We start from the raw sequence: 21,129 nt of genomic DNA, 5'->3' as shown, positions 1-21,129 counted from the left end.
TTCTCTTTTTAGGCTCTGTTTCCTAGTGACTTTGGGGTGGAGGACATTAGAGTGGGGCAGAGAAGGACAAACCCCACTGTAACTTCCCCTGCTCCCCAACCCCAAGTCCAGTTACCTGGACTTCCACATACCAGGTGTTAAAGGCCCTGTCCTGCCCTGCTCCTCCCCCAAGGGTAAGGGCATAATAACTATCCTGGTCATCAGCCAGCCAGTTAAAAACCTCATTTCTGGACTTAGCAGCCAATCATTTTATTGACCGGCAACTAATAGAAAGGAACTTGCGCAAGCTCTCAAGTGGCAGAGCTGGGATCCCAACCAGACTCTGTCTACTCCAGAGAAGATGCCTTTTACAGGTGTTGCCTGCACCCAGTCCAGTGCCAAGCACTGCCAGGAGATGGCCACAGAAGGATGGTCAGGTCTGGTTCCCGTGGTGAAGGAACCACCTTGGTCTAGGGGCTGAGAGGTGCACGTAAGTACAGTGGCCATGGGGAGGAGGTGCTCCAATGGGGAAGGTCAGGCTTTCTGGGGAAGTGAACCTTGAGTGAGTGTGTGTAACATCTAGTAATCCCTTGAATGTGGAAATAAACTGAGTAGGTGAATGAAGAGGAAAGAGCATTCCAAGCAGAGAGAATGCTGGACCTGGCAGCTGCTCAGAGAGTCAACCTGAAAGCTTCCACTCATTTGACAAGTGTTCTTTGAGCCCACAATACACAGAACACCACCGCTATGGGAACTCACAAGGGGCACAGAGACGAGGAAAGGATGTGTCAGAGAAGAAAGACTTGTCAAGGAGGCGCCTGAGTCACAGCTGAGGGCTCACGGGGCTTAGCTGGACCTCCCATTTCCTGGATGTCTACCCTTGGTCATGCCCTGTGCTGGACACTAAGGATTCAGGGCATGACCGTGCCTTGCTTCAGGGCAGAGGGATCACAGACAGAAATTCTGAAAGTGCTCACTGCTGCCAAGGACAGGAGCCGAACCTCTATGGACTCAAACTTATAGGCGTCTGGGGAAGTCCCACAGACTTGGCTGTGCCTTCCCTGTCCCTCCCACCTCCACCCTGACCTTACCCTGCATGGTCATCTTGGTCTATTCCCCTAGTGGCCCCAGCTTACCTGGGCTGGGCATCCAGGTGCCTTCCACCCAAACTCCAAGCAAGGGGAGAGGACTTAAAAAAAAAAAAAAAAGGCACGGGGAGTGCTATTTGTTACCCAGTTACCCCAGAGACTGAGGTTTCGAGTACCCAAAGTCTCTCTCATTCTCACCTGGGCACTAGGTCCCTTTTGTGGAGCAGGGCATCTCAGGCTCAGTGGGCCAGGGCTGGTCTCTGTCTCCACATCCCCCATACTTGGCTCACACACAGCCCTGCAGGTAGGGTCAGCAGGCCAGGTTGCTTGTTGGGATGCAAGAGAGACCTGTTGGTGACCCATCGCTTTCTCTGAGGAATGGAAGGAGGAGGAGCTAGAGAGGGCAGGGGTGAGCTATGTACATTACACTGGTGGTCGAAACAGGCCCCTGCCCTTGTGGAGGTCGCGATCTAGTGGAGGAGGGATGACAGGAATGTAGAGTGCTGGGAGGACAAGTATCATGGACTTGCTGCATTAGAGCAAAGGAGTTAGGAAGGCATTTGCTGGGAAGTGTGGTTTGAGCTCAGAGGTAGGGACTAACTAGGAGTTAGGCAGAGAAAGGAGGTGAGACAGTGAAGGGAGGAGAAGAAATCGATCTATCCTTTATCCATGGGAGGCTGGGGCTAAGGCTTTCCCACTATCTTGTTCAACACAAGGCAGGCTGGTAGGTGGGTAAGAAATTATACGCTCTCAAGTAAGACTAGCAGATTTCTAATCCTGTCTCTGCCAATTCCTGCCTTTGTGGCCCTGGGCAATTTACGTATCTCTTGGCTTCAGATAGCTAGTGGGGCACGATTGATAGATTCAAGCTGAAGAGAAAGAGAATTAGTCACACTTAAAAATGGGTGGAGAGTAGTAGAAAGATTTAGGAGAGAGAATTAACCCTGGTGATAATTGGAGTTGATTGGTGAGGGAGTGGTCAAGGATGACTCCCGGTTTGTAGCTTGTGTTACAAGTAACAGGAGAATGAACAACTTTGTTAATTTATTTTTCTCTTTTTTATTGTGATACTTATTATATGTGCAAAAAATATTTTGTATGTATACGATTTAAATAATAAAAAAACACCTGGGGTCAGCCCGGTGGTTTAGTGGTTGAGTTCTTGTGCTCCACTTTGGTGGCCCAGGGTTTGCAGGTTCAAATCCTGGGCACAGACCTACACACTGCTCATCAAGCCATGCTGTCTCAGCGTCCCACATACACAATAGAGGAAGATTGGCACAGATGTTAGCTCAGGGCCAATCTTTCTCGCCAAAAAAAAAAAGGTAAGAAAAAACCCCACTCATTTACCCTTTATGCCACTTATAAAGGACATAGGAATACATTGGAAGCCTTTGAGTGGCCCTCTCTGATCACGTCCCCTCATCCTTCCCACAGAGGTAACTGCTATCATGAATTTTGGTTAATTTTGCCTTTGCCTCTCTGTTGTTTTTACCATATATGTATCTATTCTTAGACAGTATAGTGATTGGTTTTATGTGGTTTTGAACTTCATTCTGTTTGGGGTTCATTGAGCTTCTTCAATCCAAAGGTTAACAGCCAATAAAATTTGGAAAAAATTTGACCATTGTTTTGTCAATTTTTTGTCCCTTCGTTTCTCCTTCTGACACATGCTGTGCCCATATAATGGACCACTGGATGTTGTCCCACAGGTCACTGATGCTCCATCCATCTTTTTCAGTCTTCTTTTCTTTCTCTGCTTCATTTCAGATGTCTTGGAGCTAACTGATCTTTTCTTCTGCAGTGTATAATCTGCTGTCAGTTCCAACTAGTGTGTCTCACTGTGTTTTTCAACTCTAGAGATTGCATCTGGCTCTTTCTTTATGTCTTCCATTTCTCTCCTTATCACTCTCATGTTTTCCTCTACCTACTGAACATAGGAAGCATAGTCGTAAAAGCAGGTTTAATGTCCTCAGATGCTAGTTCCATCATGTTTGTCATTTCTGGGTCTGTATCAATTGATTGATTTTTCTCCTGGTAGTTGTCTATTTTCCTGCATTGAATGGCTGATAATTTACTGGATGCCAGACGATTGTGAATTTACCTGGTTGGTTGCTGGGTTTTGTTTTATCCCTTTAAGTAGTGTTGGCTTTGATTCTGGCATGCATTTTACTTAGAATTAATTGGATTCCTTGGAGGCCTACTTTATTTTTTTCCCCTTAGAGAATTTTTATTTCTGTGAGGCTTACTTTTAAGCTTTTTTAGGACAAACCCAGAGCTGTCTTTTTTCTAGGGCTAACTTAGCCCCACTCGTAAGGCAATATCGAGGATTCTGCTTGATCTGTGTTATATCTTTGCGTTCTGGCTAGCAGAAACAAGCTACATCCAGCCCTGTGTGAGCTCCAGGGGTTTTCTGTGTGTGTCTTTTCAGTGAGCTTTTTCCTAGTCTTGGGTAATTTCTTTTCATGCTTGACCAGTACTCAGTCAAAGACTTAAAAGGACACCCCCTCCAGATGTTGAGCGCTCTCTCTCTTTGCAAAACTTTATTCTCTCAGGTACTCTGCCTAGTAAATTCTAGCTGCCTTGGCTTTCCCAAACTTCAGTCTCTGTCTCCTCAACTCAGTGAGACTTACCCACTCTGTTTTGGTTTCCCTCCCTTATCTCAGGGGTCACAGTTCTGTGCTGCCTGTTGTCCGTTGCTGAAATCCACTGCTTCATGTATTTTGTCTGGTTCTCTCGTTGTTTAAGGTGGGACGGTAAATCCAGTGTGCGTTACACCATCTTTAAAATGCGTTTAAATGGAATCATGTTGTAATGAACTCTGTGAATTTATTTTTTGCTTGCAATTATGCTTTTGAGATTTATTAATATCATGCATGCAGATGGAGTTTCTTTCACTTTCATTGTTGTGTAGTATTCCGTTATCTGAATATACAATTTATTCTGTTGAGTCACTTCCAGCTTTCTTTTTATTATTGAGAAAGTGCTGCCCTGAATATTCCTGCCTAAACCTTCTGCTGTACTTGTAAGTTTCTCTTTGAGGCACTTTTTGAAGGGTACTTGTTGACTCGTTAGTGGGTGGTCAGCTGACTATAGAAACAGGATTGTAGGGCAAGGTTGAGGTCCTGATTGAGCTTGGTGACAATTTATAGAAGTGTCAGTCTATCCTGTTACAGGACTTTCTCCTGTGGCATCACTTCCTTGTGTATTTGTGGAGGAGTTGGTTAGAGTTAGAAGGTGTTAGGATTTTGACAGGTGAGTGCCACAGCAGGACAAAGGGACAAGGAAGTTTAGGACAAGGGCAGGAGAATCAAGGGACCCTGGAATCCAAGATGGGGTGGGGTGAGGTGGGGAAATGTGAAGTCCAGAGGAGGCTGAGGAACAGATGCAGCAGAGCTACCGAGAGGTTGCAATGAAGCAGATAACTGGTAGATTAGGAACAGTTGAGTGACGCTAGGGAGAAAGGTGGAGGTGGAGATAAGGATGTCGAGTAGCTATTTTTGGAGGTAGAATGATGATGAGATCCAAGATATGGCCAGAGAAGTGGGTGGCTGGGGTGGACTAGAGGTGAAGGTTTTTGGAAATGCAGAGAGTCAAGGGTGTTATCTGCGTCATCCTTGGATGGTGCCCAGGACTATGGCTAAACCTTAAGTGGAGAGAGTACAGAAGGCAAGTGACAAATTCTAGGGATGAGTGAAAGTGAGCAGGGAGGTGAGTGGAGAACAGTGACTAGGAGCAGAAAGGTGGAGTATCCAATGGAACAGGGTTTTGGTGGGGAGGGAGAATAATGTTTTTTAAGTAGCATTGTGGTGAAAGGTCCAAAGGTAGATGGGATAGGGAGAATGAGAGATCTTTACAAGGCAGAGATGCTATGGGATATGAAGGTGAGCAGAAGAGAGAGCTTCTTGGAGGAGGTGGAGGATGTAGGGGAGTTCCCAGATTGTGGAGCAGGAGTTCTAGAGGGTACAGTGGAGTAATTTGGGGGGGAGTGTGGGGGAAGGATAGGAAATAAGAACTGGAAGAAGGGAAGGCTTTGCAAAGGTCTTTTGGACATTGACCCAGCAGTATTGGAACTCTCATTTTATTCATTCTCATTCATTCATCAAAAATTTACTGGGTATCTACTGGGTTCCTGGGGTTCCCAGTGATGGGGATACAGTGGCCAAATGGTCAGCTGGATCTTAGCTAACTCTGGAGCTCTGGGCTAAGTGCTGGAAAGGCTGACTCAGAAACAGATGATTACAGTTGTATTTGGAAACCCCATCTTGGTTGCCTTGTGTGGAGGATGGATAGAAGATTCTGGGCAGAAGAGTAGGCGTCTGCATGTGGGGAAGCTGGCAGATGGTGGTCTGCACGGTCAAGCAGAGTTTGAGGAGCAGTGTTTGGGATGAGGTATTTGAGCTGAGAAGAACAACTTCTGACTTCATTCTATAGGTACCTCCTAACCCCCAGCCATGATCCCCGGCTGTGCCGGCAACTCCCCTGGTGCTGAGTGGCATATGATGATGATCCTGCTTCTGTCAAGAAAGTACTGGAGGCTGCCTGACTTGGGGCTCTGGGGCTGCAGCTAATGTCTTCCCAAAAGCAACTTCCCTAGACCTGGCTGAGGTCCAGAGGAGGACGCCCGCTCCTCTGTCTGGGTCAGTGTAGAATTCCGCCTCCCTCCGCAGACTGGAGAGACAGTTCCTGAAGAGAATGCCAGGTTCCGGGGAAAAGGGGATGAAAGAGGCCCTGAATTGTTACAGAAAAGGTGTGTGGGGCGGGGTGGAGGAGGGATAGGCGGGATGGCATGTCAAAAGGCTTTTAGAAAACACCGGCACATCTAGTCCTCGCCTACATATAGTATAGCAAGAAAATAATGCCTCTTCAGTGAGTCTGTCTCTCAGCTTTCAGGTGTTCATTCATTCATTCAGTTCTCGCTTGCTGACTCATACCTCAGGCTATGAATCATACTTTTACTTGTGCTAAGGATTGAGATAAAAGATAAGCCCTCTAACTCAGTTTTTTCTCCTTTCCTTCTTCCTTTTCCTTTGCCTGCTTCATTAAAAACATTTTAAATGAGAGGTACCTATCGTACAAAATTCAAAAGGTAGAACGCATTAGTCAGTGAAAAGTCCCCCAGCCACTCTTGAACTTCTCTCCTCGGAAGTGATGCTACTTTTTGCTGTGTGCCTTTCAGACCTATCTATAGTATACAAACAGCGTATTATTCACACTGTTGCGTCCCCAGCTGTTTTCACTTATCAGTACATCCTGGAGACTGTTGTGTAAGCAAATATAGAACTACTAGAATCTTTTAAATTGACGCATAGAATTCCATCGTATGGAGGTAGCATATTTATTTCATCAGCCTTCTGTTGAAGGACGTTCAGCTTTTTGCTGTGAAACGATAGTATAATCTTGAGAAAGTTATTTTTCTTTTAATAGAGGAATTTATTGCCATTGCAATTATAAATATTTAGTCTTACTGATTTATTTTATTGCCTTTTGGGAGGTCGTTAAATAAACTTTATTTTAGAGCAGTTTTAGAAAAATGGGCATGATGAGTTCTCGTATACTTCATACAGTTTCCCCTATTATTAAATCTTACATTATATGGCATATTTGTTACAATTAATAAATCAATATTGACATATTTTTATTAACTGAAGTCCATACTTTTATTTAGCTTGCTTGTGGCCGACCTTGTGGCTGAGTGGTTAAGTTCCTGCGCTCTGCTTTGGCGGCCCAGGGTTTGCCAGTTTGGATCCTGGGCACAGACCCATACATTGCTCATCAAGCCATGCTGTGGCGGCATGTGGCATAGAGGAACCGGAATGATTTATAACTAGAATACACGACTATGTACCAGGGCTTTGGGGGAAGAAAAAAAGAGAGGGAGATTGGCAACAGACATTAGCTTAGGGCCAATCTTCCCCACACACACAAAAAAGAAACTTCCAAAAAAGAAAACCACAAAACTTTTTCTGCTCCAGGATTCCATCCAGGATAGCTCATTACATTTAATAGTCAAGGCTTCTTAGGTTCCTCCTGGCTGTGCCAGTTTCTCAGACTTTCCTTGTTTTTGATGACTTTGACAGTTTTGAGGAGCACTGGTCAAGTATTTTGTAGAGTATCTGTCCCTCGACCGGGATTTGTCTGATGTTTTTTGCACGATTCAGCTGGAGTTGTGTGTTTTTAGGAAAGACCATAGAGATAAAGTGCTACGTCTAGCAAATCATAGCATCGATACATACCACTCACGTGACTTATTACCACTGTTGATGTTGGCTTGCGCGCCCGGCTGAGGGAGTGTGAAGTTTCTCCATCATAAAGTCACTCTTTCCTCCCCTGCTGCACTGGACTCTTTGGGAGGGAGTGGCTAAGTGCAGCCCATAACCAAGGAGGGGGCGCTTGCGTTCTACCTCCCTGAAGGTGGAGTTTCTACATAAATTACTTGGAATCTCCTGCATGGGAGATCTGTCTGTTCTCTATTTATTTATTCATTTAATAATTTATATCCAAATAATATAATTCACGTAACATAAAATTAATCCTTTTAAAGTGTACATTCTGTGTTTTTAAACATATTCATGAAGTTGTGCAATTATCACGACTGTCTAATTTCAGGACATTTTCGTTACCCCAAAGAAGAAACCCCATACCCGTGAATAGTTACCTCCATATTTCCCCCTTTTCTCTAGCCCTGGGCAACCACTAATCTACTTTTGTCTCTGGATTTGCCTATTCCAAGCATTTCATATTAATGAAATCATATAATATGTCACCTTTTGTGACTGGCTTATATCACTTAGCATAATGTTTTCAGGGTTCATCTATGCTGTAGCATGTGTCAGTACTTCCCTCCTTTTTATGGCTGAATAATATTCCATTGTATGGATATACCACACTTTGTCCATTCATCAGTTGATGAACATTTGAGTTGTTTCCACTTTTTGGTTATTATAAGTAATACTGCTATGAATATTCACGTACAGGTTTTTGTGTGAACATATATTTTCAGTTCTTTTGGGTGGAATTGCTGAGTTATATGGTAACTCTGTTTAACATTTTGAGGAACTGCCAAACTATTTCTAAAGTGAGTGCACCATTTTACATTCCCATTGGCAACGTATGAGGCTTCCAATTTCTCCATTTCACCAACGCTTATTATCATCCGTCTTTTTGATTATCAACGCTCTAATGGGCGTGAAGTGGTATGTCACTGTGGTTTTGATTTGCATTTCCCTAACGACTAGTGATGGTAAGCATCTCTTCATGGGCTTATTGGCCATTTATATTTCTCTTTTGTATTTTTCTTACAAATATGGCTAATTGACCATTCATATTCTCTCTTTGGAGAAATGTCTATTCAAATCTCTTGTTCATTTTTCAGTTCAGTTGTCTTTTTTTTTAAAAGATTTTATTTTTCCTTTTTTTCCCCAAAGCCCCCTGTACATAGTTGTGTATTTTTAGCTGTGGGTCCTTCTAGTCGTGGCATGTGGGACACTGCCTCAGCATGGCCTGACAAGTGGTGCCTTGTCCACACCCAGGATTTGAACTGGCGAAACCCTGGGCCTTCGAAGCAGAGCGCATGAACTTAACCACTCAGCCACGGGGCCAGCCCTAGTTATTTGTCTTTTTATTGGTGAATTGTAAAGGTTTTTATACATTCTGGATACTAGACCCTTATTAAATATATGATTTGCAAATACTTTGTCCCACTCTGTGTGTGGTATTTTCATACTCTTGATGGGGGCCTTTGAAGCATTAAAATTTTAAATTTTGATAGAGTTCAGTTTATCTATTTTTAATTTGGTTGCTTGTGCTTTTGGTGTCACAGCTAAGAAATCATTGCCGGGGGCCAGCCTCGTGGCTGAGTGGTTAAGTTCGTGCTCTCTGCTTCAGCAGCCCAGGGTTTCGCCGGTTCGAACCCTGGGCACGGACGTGGCATTGCTCATCAAGCCATGCTGAGGCGGCATCTCACGTGTCACAACTAGAAGGACACACAACTAAAAATACACAACTATGTACCGGGGGCTTTGGGGAGAAAAAGGGGAAAAAAATCTAAAAATAAGAAATCATTGTCTAATTCAAGGTCATAAAGATTTACCCGTATGTTTTCTTCTAAGAGTTTTCTAGGTTTAGGTCTTTGATCATTTTGAGTTAATATTTGTGTATGCTGTGACTTCTCTTGCGTGTGGATGTCCAGCTGTTTTTGGTTCCGTATTGATATTCTCTATTTGCTGAGACATCATTTTCATACTTTTCTTCAGTTCTTTGGACATACAGTCACAAGTCACTTAAAGACAGGGATACGTTCTGAGAAATGCGTCACTAGACAATTTTGTTGTGCAAACATCGTAGAGAGTACTTACACAAACCTAGGTGGTATAGCCTACTACACGTCTAGGCTATATGATACTAATCTTATGGGACCACTGTGGTATATGCAGTCCATTGTTGACTGAAATGTCGCCATGTGGTGCATGACTGCATTTAAAATAGCTGATTTCAATTCTTTGTTCAATAATTCCAAAGTCTGGGCTTTCCCAGAGACAATTTATTGACTATTTTTTCCCACTATGTATGGGCCACATTTTCTGTTTCTTTGTACGTCTCACATTTGTTGTCGTTGTTGTTGTTGTTGAAAACTGGACACAGAATAATATAATGTGGCAGCTCCAGAAATCTGATTCTCCTTCTCTCCTGGGTTGGTTGTTGCTGTTATCTGCTTGATGACTTTTCTGACCTGATTCTACAAAGTCTGTATTTTTGTTGTGTGTGACCACTGAAGTCTCTGCTTGGTTACCTTAGTGGTCAGCTAATGATTGGATAGAGATTTCCTTAGATTCCTGGAACCAATCGATCTCCATGGTCTTTGCCAAGCAGCTATATGTGCATATTGGGGCAGCACATCTCCAACATTCAGCCAGGCAACTGACAGCTCTACCTTAGTCTTCACTTCCTGCTTGCACAAAGCCTCAAAGTTAGCCAGAGATAAGAGCTTAAGGCCTTCTCAGGTCTTTCCTGAGCGAGCGTAGAGCCCTGGGCATGAGCACAGCCCTATGTATCTGCATGGCCTTCTAGATTCCCGGGAATATTTTGGAGCTTTCCAAAGTCCCCTATTGACATCTTATTCTCCAGCTTTTCCATTTAACCTTTTGGGTAGCCTGTTGCTTGCCTGCCACTGTTGTCCTCTGCCTCAGGCAGATGTGATGTTCAAAAATTGCCTCATCGTTTTCAATAAAGCCCCCAGAGAAAAAGTGGTTTGCACTACGCAAGCTCTGAGTCAGGTCAAGTATAAACAAGACAGCCTTGCGATTGGGGTCTTCCAGGGACCCACCAGATGTGACAAATAATGACAATTCCCTGGGAGTGGTGCTTTAAAGGAACTCCAGTCTTGTTCTGCCCCCTGCAGTGGCTGTCAAGCTGCTAGTTTTCACCATGACTGCAGGCTGTGAGTTTTCAAGGCTGCCATGGAACTGGGGGGGATGGGAATAGGACAAGCTGAGATGTCACAAAGCTCACTGTTCTTACTGATATTCAGCCATTTTGCTTGAATAAATGCTCCCCAGATGGCTGCAAGCCTTTGATTAACTTCCTGAATTTGGAAATGTTGATTGTAACCATTTTTGCCATTGTTCTCATTGCTTTTATGGAGGACAGAAACTTTGGAGGTTCTTACTCCGCCCTTGTCAATGACATCATTCTTTCACCATAGTTTTAATTGGCACTTTTCAAATTATGGCTGCTAATTAGGTTTCTTTTCATATATTTATGAAATTATGAAATTATTTTTTGGTGAATTGTCTGCTTGTGATTTTGTCAATCTTTTCCTCTGGGTTTTGGTGTATTTTCCCCTAAATTTTTAAGAGTTTGCCAGTTGTCTTTTGATTTTATCTTTTTCTTTTTTTTTTTTGCCATGTGTAAGATTTTTATTTTCACGCAGTCAATTTTACCAATCCTGATCTATTTGGAGTTTGCTCTTATGTGTGGAATGAGGTACAGATCTAACTTTGGCTTTTGCTACCTGGTTCAGCAGCTGTCTCAGCACCATTTCTTGAAGTTCATCTTCACTCCAATGATTTTAGATGTCACTTGTATCATATACTTATTTTCTGTACGTACTTGGGTCTATTTAGGGACTTTCTATTTTATTCCACTGGTCTATTAGTCTACTCATTTGCCATTTTCATATTCATTGATCTTGCAGCTTTCTCAACGGAGACACTGCACCCTCCAGACCTCCCAGCCACACCAGTGCCCCTAGTCACTCTGCTAACTCCCAAGACATCTCTCCTGACCCTCCCAACACCACAGCCCTTCCATCATGGGCACTGTTGTGTTCCATGCCTCCTGCCCATGCCAGCACCTCTACTCCCTCCATGCCTGGCTCCTCTCTACAGCTCCCCTGCTCCCCTGGAGGGTTGCTTCCTTCTTGGAGGTGATTGTGGATCAACTCTGCTTTTCCAATGACTACGAACCAGCAAACTTCTCTGCCATCCACCTTTTGCAACTACATCTTCTTCAATGAGATCTGAACCCCAACCTCATCTTCCAAGCTTTCTGTAGTTAGGCACTCCCTCTCTCAGCCCTTGAGTACCACATAGTGTTCTCTTATATCTTATAGTGACTCTCTTATCATAGTTCATTCATTCCTGATATTACACTTCCCCTGTGTAAATCACTGTGTGCTTTCTGTCTCCTCAGTGGACTAAGACTGATGCAATTACAGATAGCATACAGTACTACACAGTATCATTGCATACCGCACACTACCATGTCTACTAATAAGTACATCATGTTTTAAATAAATAATGTAATTGGGAGTTTTAATGCTTTATATCATGTGAAATCCTTGCTGGATTGTTATATGAGTGTTTGATGAAATTTGAGGAAAGTGGTTGGGGTTTTTGGATGGGTTGGGAATGTGTTACTATTTTTCATATTTAGGTTAACATCTAAAAATTCACTGTCTAGCAGGTTAGATTTGGATAATGAGGAATGGCTGATTGTCTTTTCTTTTTGTGGTGGTTGCACTTAACATAAGACTCAAATGCTCTCTCATAACTCTTTGGTCTCCTCCCTACCACAGTGCGTTGATAACGTATAGAAGTTTTACTTGGGGTTGTTGTGGGTTTTTTTCTTTTTGGTCCTAGCAATAACATGGATGAATATATGAATGAAATGTAATGTTGAGCTGAGAATAAACCAGTTCCAGGAGACTATGTAGAGTTTAACATAATTTATATGAAACTCAGAATAAGAAGAGCTATACGTTTTTTGAATACATACATTTGTGACAAATCTATACAAGGAATTTATATATACAAAATTTAGAGTAATAGTTAATTCTGGAGGATAGACAGAGGGTTGGATGGGGGAAGCACACAGGTAAATACAAAAGTATCAATATTCTAATTCTTAGGTTGGGTGAAGAGTCGAGTCGGGCTCCAGGCCAAAATCCTATGTATGATATTTCTTTTTAGGCCTGACCGTAAGTCTTTGCCTGGCTGGTCTCATTGGGGAAGCTGGGGAAGCCGCCCTTCCCACACCAGACCTAGCACACAGACGGGCACTGAAGTTTTCTGCAGGGAGTTGCAAGGACTCAGGGCCCCCGGGGGCCAGAGATGCTCATATGCACATTTGCATTTCCAGCACGGTCACCTCCACTCAGAAGCCTCCTCACTGGGGTGGGGCACTTCTTCACTCTGATTCAGAACTTTCCCACTCCTAGCCTGCCCCCTCCTCCTCCCCTAGGTCCCCCAGGACCATAAGAAGGCAGGAGTCTTTTGTTAGGGGCTCCTGGCAGTGAGGTAATTCCCCTGTTGCCTGCATTGATCTCACCTCGCCTGATGCTGTTCCACGAGGAAAAATGGAGCATTAGAGAGGGAGGCAATGCCTCTCGTTTTTACCTCTCGCTTGTACTGTCACAGTGAGTGAATAAAGGCTCGCTTTTGCCTTCAGTTTGGCTCATTGTCCTGATTAACCATCTTGGCACCAGGCAACTCCACAAAACGATGCAGCAATCATGGTGGCCAGTAGAACGCGTAGCAATTCTGCAAGGATAAGAAGTCTGAGGGTCCCGTGGGGCACCCAATGGGCCTTGGGGAGTGCTAGTGGATTATTTACAGAAACTTTTCGGTTCTGAGGGGAACCTTTGGTCCTCAGACCCCTGGCTGAGCTCGCCCCGTGGGTCAGATTAGAAATCCAAGAGAGGGACTCTGGGGAAGCTGGGGAAACAGTTCTCTGGCTACTGCTCAAGGTCCTGCAGCAATGGGACTGAAAACTGTCAGAGACTCCGTGCGCTGAGCTGCATCCAGTAACTGTTGCTGGCTCTAAGCAGGTCCCTGGTGCCAACACACATCCTGCAACACAGCATGTTATTGAGACTCATGCCTTCGGGCAAAGGGTATAGAGTCCTTCGGGATCACTTTGCCCAGGGGCCCGAAGAGACCTTAGAGACTTGGTTAGCTCGCCTCCACAATGAAAAAGATCATCTTTTGAAACTTAGTGATGGAGAATGGTGCCTTGTGGGGCACATTACTACAGACCCCCTTTTTTGAAGTGCCCTGACAGTGGCCCTCTTGCCTGAGGAGGAGGAGGAAGAGGGGACGAGAGGGTGCAAACGTCAAGACTGGGTACTACTTGGTTCCAATGGCTTTGGCCCACCCATAACAAGCTCCTTGTTTGGACCACACCTGCAGAGGCTGTAGCATCCTTGCAACCCATCCTTTTGGTCCCTCAGGTCTCCAATGAGGGACTGAGAACAGAAGGTGGTAAGACTGTTAGCCAGACTCAAATTTCCGGGTTCGTCCATGCTGCTCCTGCTGGCACGGGTCACCTGGCCCTGTTAAATCTCCTTGTGAGGTCGGGTCAATCCTTCCATAGCAAAGTCCGAGTCTTAACTGACAAATTCCCAGAAGCAGAAAAAACGGCCACTGGCGAAATAGCAAAGACTGACCAGGACAAAGGGCAGCGTAAGAGTAATAAACTGGCACCCTCTCCTGGGCAACCTGGGCGAAGGCCTTCCCCAAAAGATCTCTGAATTTGATCACTGGCTGACAGTCTCGAAGGAGACTGATAGGCCGAGGAATTCAGGGCCAAGTACGCAGGTGTGTGGGACACCTGATGGGGCTCCCAATGAGCCTGGAGATGAATTGGAGATGACTTTTTCCCATCTGCCAATCTTACCTGGACCTCTTGGCATTCAAAAATAAATAAGACCAGGGGTCATGCCAAGGTCCCTCCCGTCCCCTTGGGGGAGCAGAGGCCCTATGCCTAGGTCAAGGTTCAGTGAGAATGGAGGGGAGAATTGCACGTCTTGGGCCTTTGGCTGTTGGCGCACAGGTGACTGTGATCCCTGAAACCCTGGCTCCAGGGTGAGGGGGAAACAGATAAAGCTCTCTGATTTAGAGTTTGAGGCCACTACCACTAGGACCCTTGCCCAAGCCCAGCTGTGGGCGGGTCCTTTTTGGTCCCTACAAACCTCCTTTACTATGGCTCCCACTACGGAATGTATTATGGGTGTAGATGTATTGTCTTTGTGTACTCCTACCTGCCTTTGCTCCAGATGCCTGAAAAGAACTGCTACACTTTAGTGAGGCACATGGATGACCCATGAATCTGCTCAATTACCTACCAGTGCCTAGTATCATTGTCTACCCGAAACAATTTTGTCTGCTTGGGGAGAACAAGAAATAACCGACCACATTGCCAATCTCAAGGAAGCCAAAGTTCTCCTTGAGACAGTTTTTCCATGCAATAGCCCTGTCTGGCCTGTGCTCAAGGCCTTGGGAGGCTGGAGACTCATCATTGATTATAGGAGGCTCAGTGCCATAGCCCCGGTGGACCTGATGTTGTGACTGTTGGAGAGGTTATTGCCCAAGCTGGGGAAACTTGGTATGCTGCATTTGCTATTGAAAATGCCTTTTTTAGCATCCGTTCTCTACCCAGATGATCAGGATCAATTTACCTTTATGTGGAATGGTTGCAATATACCTTTAATGTCTTACTACAAGGCTACCTAATTCTTCAGCTCTCATCAATGTGGTCTGGAAAAAGTCCTGCTCTTGGAGGGGGCACTAACCCTCCTTGTATTGACTACATCCTCCTGGTGGACCCAGACAAGGGCACCGTCCAACAAGGATTGGACACCCTATTGACGCCCATACTACAACAGAGCTGTTATATGGCAGCAACAAAACCAGGCCATTAACCCAGGCAAGGCACAAGGACCTAGGGTCCAGTGAAATTCCTGGGCATTATCTGGGAATGGGCATGACATATCATTCTAGAGCTGACTGGCCTGACAAATAAAAAGAGGCCCAGTGATTGGTGGATCTCTTCAGCTACTGGTGCTCTCACATAACACATGTGGGCATCTTGATGGCATCCATCTACTGAGTTACCAGAAAGGCTGCTACCTTAGAGTGGGGTCTCTACCAATGAATTCTCCGGAGGCCCTCCAATGAGCCATCTGGCCACCCTTCCCCTCGGCCCCATGGATCCACATTTGCCTTTGACTTACAGGTCTCAGTTCGCTGATTGGAGCCTGTGGCAGAGGAACAGTGCCATGGGCCAGTGGCGCCATTTGGGTTTTGGATCCATAAACTCTCGGAGTAGGATGAAAGGTACACACCCTTTGAGAGGCAATTATTGGCCTGTTAGGGCCTTTCTAGTACCTCGAAGCATCCACCTTATTAATGTGGACATGATACATTGCTGTAACTGGATTCTGTAGGAGCAAAATACATCCCTAAATGTAAACTCACTCCTGTCAAAGAAGGAGGCAACCAGAACATTCGGAAGAGGGGTGCAGGATCTGCCACCAGAGCTATTTGGCCACACTGATGGTAGCCTCCTGCCCTCCAGACTGTGTGGTTATTCTCACTGCTGAGGTCATCCAATTAGAAAAGGTTATATGCAATCTGTCCTTACCCTCATTGAGGTTGTTAATGATACTGTCTCAGCTTTGGAGGCACAAAAGACCAGCCTCAACTCTTTGACCTGAATGGTGCTGGGTAACTGCTGGCCAGCCAAGAAGGGGGTCTGTGTGATTGCCAACACTTGGATCAATAAAACCGGCAAAATAGAACAGTCTATTTGGAGGCTTAGGCAGGACACCTCCTGGCTCTCGAGACTAGACCCTAATGAACTATGGGACATCTTTTTCCGGCTTGACAGCCATTGGGGCCCATGGCTACATTCACTCCTCCAGGCAGGCCTGATCATCCTACTTGGAGTGACCTTGATGATGGCCCTCAGACTGATGACCCAGCATGGTCACAACCCCTCAATGTCTGGCTCATTTGAGTCCATGGTAAGGTAGCCTATGCTTCTTGCTCAGGCCTTGAAGGATCAAGGAGTGGAGTTAACGAGTCCAACTCCAGGCCAAAATCCTTTTTGTGATATTTCAGGGCCAACCTCTGATAATTATAAGACCGCCTGGCAGGCCTCATGGGGGGAAGCTGCCCCCCCCACACCAGACTTGATGCACAGCCAGCGCATTGCAATTTTCTGAAGGAAGTTGTTGTTAAGGACTCGCCACACAGGCCAGCCATGCTCATATGCATTTCTGCATTCCTAGCCTCCTTACTGGGAGCCTTGGCTGAGGCACTTTTTCCACCATCTGGCTCAGTACTTTTCCACTCCTAGCCCTTTCCACTCTTCCTTTCCCAATACCCCCTCCATCAAAAGATGGGAGCCTTTTGTTTGAGGCGGTGAGAGAATTCCCCCCCATCTGCACTGCATGTCACTTAACACTTGCCTGGTTTCATAAGGAAAGATGGAACACTGGGGAGCTGGCACCTCTTCTTTTTGCATCTTGCTTTCTCTGTAGCAGTAAATATATAAAGGCTTGATTGCTACTTTCAGTTTGGCTCATTGTCCTAATTGACCAACTTGACACCTGACTGCATGCCATTGGGTGATAGGCTGTCAAAGATCTTCTTTTTTTTTATACTTATAACTTACATATATTATTTCATATAATATCAAATACAACATTAAGATACAATTTTTTAAATGCTGTCTGGGTCCCTCAAAGATTCAGAGATCTAGCTTCTGGGGCCTCTGTGAGGTGAGAGTGAGTGGGCCAAGAAGAGCCTCAAATGGTGCAGGGCAAATTGAAGCCCTGGGGATCTGCGGTCCACTCCCTTTTAGGGCTCTGGGTGGAAAGTGCTTTTCAAAGTGCCCCCCTTGGAAATGAGGAGTGGGATAGACCACATCCTTGACTTTACCCAGACGTTCTTGCCAGGGGGCATTACATGAGCTGGGGGTTGGATGGGAGTCAAAGCCAGACCTAAGAGGGCAGGGCCTGCAGGAGCTGGGAGAAGGACCTAGTCAGCAGGGAATGATGGCTACGCTCCTCGGGAGCAGTTACCAAGCCACGCCCACGCAAAACAGACCACAGGTTACCCCACCGGCAGACACGTCAGCAGAGGCAATGAAGACAAGGGCCCAAGGCCCAGTTGGAAGATAGACCCTTCCCCTGGCAGCCTGCACTTGACCACCCCTCCCCCAATGCCATCACCTTCTGTATCCTGACAGCATATGGAGAAGGCAGAGGGGACAGGGAGACACTGCCTGAGAGAAGGAAGAGCCATGACAGGAGGTTCGAGTTTTGAATGGATTAAGTACTCAACCAAACGACTTGCATTTATTCCGAGACCATTTAATACCGGAAGTGACCAAGGGTCCCCCTTCTCTTAACCCCCATAGAAATGGAGCTCCAAACATGAGTTCAGATATAGAATACTACATTCTTTACACATCTGAACTATGTATACATTTCAATCGTCTACATATATACATTTTACATGTACACACAGAGATAAATGCACAGAGCAAGATCTAGAAGGATTCATAGCACACTGCTGGAGAGAGGAGGGAGTGAAGAGTGCTTCTGATTTTACCATAATGCATACATGTATTCCTTGTATGTTTTAGAAAAAAATAAATGAAAACCTTAAAAGTTTACAATTATTATTAAGCACTGACTATGTGCTGGCACAGTGCTAGGTGCTGAGCAAACAGAGCCTCAATAGGGAGAATCTTTCAGCTGTGCTCATTTCCTCATGGGCCGATGGGTTCACAGTCACAGGCAAAAGTCATCTATGAACTCTTTCATGCTGCTTTAAGTGATCAGACCGTGCAAAAGTCCTGTGGCATTTAGTACACCAGTAGGGTCGCTCCCCACTGTGCTTTCTCTTGTGTCTGTTGAGCTCATCCGAACGGGAGAATTTCCACGTGCATCCCTTCACATTGCATTCGTAGGGCTTCTCCCCTGGACCAGAGAGAGAAAAAGAGAGACTCGTCATGCTTCAGGTTAGTGTTGGACAGGGAAGTTGAAAGTGAATGTAGAAGAAAAAGGTTTTGGGAATGTTGGAGTGGAAGAGGGAGAGCCAGAGGAGAGGAGACTGGAGGGGTGAGAGAAAGAGGAAGAGAAGGAGGGTACCATGAGCTGGAAGGATGGGAGGAAAACTGTGAAGGAGGGAAAGGAAGAGAAAAAGAAAAATAGGAGGAGAACAGGGTCAGCAGGAAAGTCAGTGGGGGAATAAGGAGGTTGAGGGCGGGGGGTGTCTGTTGGGCCTAAAGGGAGTCCATGAAGTGACAGTCTGAGTAGAGGTAGGGTCAAGACCAGCCTAAGAGGTCAAACCAATCCCTCCACTTACTCCCATCATCCCAGCACAGTCAACTCCACTAAAGGCTGCAGCCAGGTTGGCTCTGGCCCAGAACTAGAGTCTGTCCCTAGGACCACTTTACCCACCCTTTCAAATTTGCCAACTTTTTCTAGAGTCTTCTGGGTCCCAGGCTTAGAGGGAGGTGGCAACAATCTCAAATGATCCCAAAGCTTTGTAAAGACATAAATCTTTCGTCACTTGCCTGCCACCCCCATCCCTCGGCCCTCACTCACCAGTGTGTGTGCGCTCATGGATTCGGAGGTGGGAAGGCTTTGTATACGATTTCCCACAGTCCTGGTATGTGCAGGCGTAGGGCTTCAAAATGTCAGAATTCTTCTGGAACTGATGTCTCCGGGACTTGAGGTTCCACTTCTGCTTTTCTAGAGATTGTCCTTGGATCAAATGGGAATTTGAAAAGTACAGGAATCCTGGGTATGGCAATGATGACGATTGATGTGGCATCATATGGCCTCCAGAGAGAGTGTGGTCATCAGGGAAAGCTGTCATATAGTCCCTCTTAAGGGGCATCATCTGACCCCCATAGAGGGTCTGGTCACAACTGAAAGTCATCACTTGGCCCCCACAGAAGGTCTGGTCACCACTGTATGTTGTCATCTGGCTGCCAGTGAAGGTCTGGTTGCCAACAAAGGTCATTGTGAAGCCCCCTTTAAGAGCTGTCATCTGGTTTCCACCGAGGTTCTGGTCATTACTGAGGGTTTTCATCTGGCCCCCATGGAGGGTCTGGTCCCCAACGAAGGTCATCTGGCTGCTATAGAAGTTCTGGTCATCATTGAGGGCTTTCATCTGGCCCCCATGAAGGATCTGGTCCCCACTGAAGGTCATTTGGCCTCCATAGAGGGTCTGGTCCCCACTGAAGGTCATCTGGCCTCCATAGAGGGTCTGGTCCCCATTGAAGGTCATCTGGCCTCCATAGAGGGTCTGGTCCCCACTGAAGGTCATCTGGCCTCCATAGAGGGTCTGGTCACCACTGAGGGTCTTCATCTGCCCTTTATAGAGAACCTGGTCATCACTGAGGGTATGTATCTGCTCTTCACATAGGGTTGTCATCTCTCTTCCATTTAGGGTCTGGTCACAACCGGAAGTCACTGTATGGTGCTCAGTGAGGATCTGGTCCCCACTGAAGGTCATCTGGCCTCCAAAGAGGGTCTGGTCATCACTGAGGGTCTTCATCTGGCTACATTCATTGGGGATCGTCATCTTGCTTGCAGTGATGGTTATCTTTTGGCAATCAGTGAATGATGTCTTTGGGGTGTCAGTGACATCTGTCATCTGGGAATTTGCTGTGGGTTTTCTCTGATCAAAGGAGATCACCTGCTCCATGGGAAAAATCTCACTTAGGTCTCCAAGGGGCATATCAAGGGCTTTAACAGGGGGTGGCATTGAGTACTGGACAAGGACTATCCCAGGGATGCTAGAACAAGCAGAAATCATCATTGTGGGCTTCAGGGAAGTCATTACCTGGCTCTGGGTTGACTCCCGTTGGCTGTCCTCACCACATGCAGTCGGAGGTATATAGAGCTGTGGCTCTGGTACAGCTGGGGTTCTTGCCTTATGTGTCTCAGAGAAGTCCTGGAGACACTCCTCAATTTCCTCCAATGTCTGAAGGAAAGAGTCCGTGGAAATCTCTTTGCTATTGCCTGATAGTTGAAGTAGATCTTCAATTGTGGGATCCTGCAAAAAAGTTAGAAGTTCAGGTGTCCTACTCAGCTCAAATCCCTACGCACCCTTCCTCTCCATCCCTGCTGACCCTGTCCTAGTCTAGCCTACCCTCATCTCTTGCCTCGAAGCCTGCAATTGCCTCTTAATTGGCCTCTCTGAGTCTGAATTGTCTCCATCCAATGAACCCTCCACACACAGTCAGGGTAGCATTTCTAAAATGCAAACTCTTACCATGCTACTCCTACCTACTAATGGAGGCGGGACTCTAGATGAATTCAGAATGTCTACCATCCCCTGCAGAGATCTTGCCCCAGAGATTTTTCCAAAGATGCCCCGCCTCTGCAGACATGGTACTGGAGATTTGGTTAAATTAATGAACTTTTAAACATATTATCTCATTTCATTCCCGCCATGACCTCAAAGATGGGAGCCACAATTAATCCCATTTCAAAGAAGAGAAAACAGAGGTCCAGGGAGGTGAAGTGACTTGGCCCAAGTGGAAGACTCTTCACTTCAATTGGACCTCTGGGTGCTCACAGACCTGCATCTACTCTGTATCTTTTCCCCAGAGATCTTCCTGAGTGCTCCCAGGGATTCTAGCTTCCTGAGAACCATCCTGGAAAGCATCAGCTTCCAGGAACTATTCCAAGAAGTAGATTTTTTAGCGGCAGAAGCCTAATGTGTATAAGGTCAAGGTTTATACTTCTATTCAAAAT

General features: G+C 45.7%; 1 protein-coding gene across 1 annotated transcript; it reads right to left on the bottom strand.

Moving 5' to 3' along the window:
* Positions 1–17,708: 17,708 nt before the first annotated feature.
* KLF18 (KLF transcription factor 18) lies at positions 17,709–20,419 on the bottom strand. The gene is made up of 2 exons (XM_008515987.2): positions 18,967–20,419; positions 17,709–18,336 (listed from the first exon to the last, which is right to left on the bottom strand). The coding sequence occupies exons 1-2, from the start codon at positions 20,207–20,209 to the stop codon at positions 18,161–18,163; spliced, it is 1,419 nt and encodes a 472-aa protein (XP_008514209.2). The 5' UTR covers positions 20,210–20,419; the 3' UTR covers positions 17,709–18,160.
* Positions 20,420–21,129: the final 710 nt, after the last annotated feature.

The sequence above is a fragment of the Equus przewalskii genome, chromosome 2, assembly GCF_037783145.1.
Source record: "Equus przewalskii isolate Varuska chromosome 2, EquPr2, whole genome shotgun sequence".
NCBI lineage: Eukaryota > Metazoa > Chordata > Mammalia > Perissodactyla > Equidae > Equus > Equus przewalskii.
This window is presented reverse-complemented; position numbering and strand designations above follow the sequence as displayed.

Coding starts and splice junctions, on each gene's coding strand:
- KLF18 (XM_008515987.2), bottom strand. CDS start 20,209: ATGACTTCCCTGAAGCCCACAATGATGATTTCTGCTTGTTCTAGCATC. Junction 18,337..18,966: donor CCATGAGCGCACACACACTG/GTGAGTGAGGGC, acceptor TCTCTGGTCCAG/GGGAGAAGCCCTACGAATGC.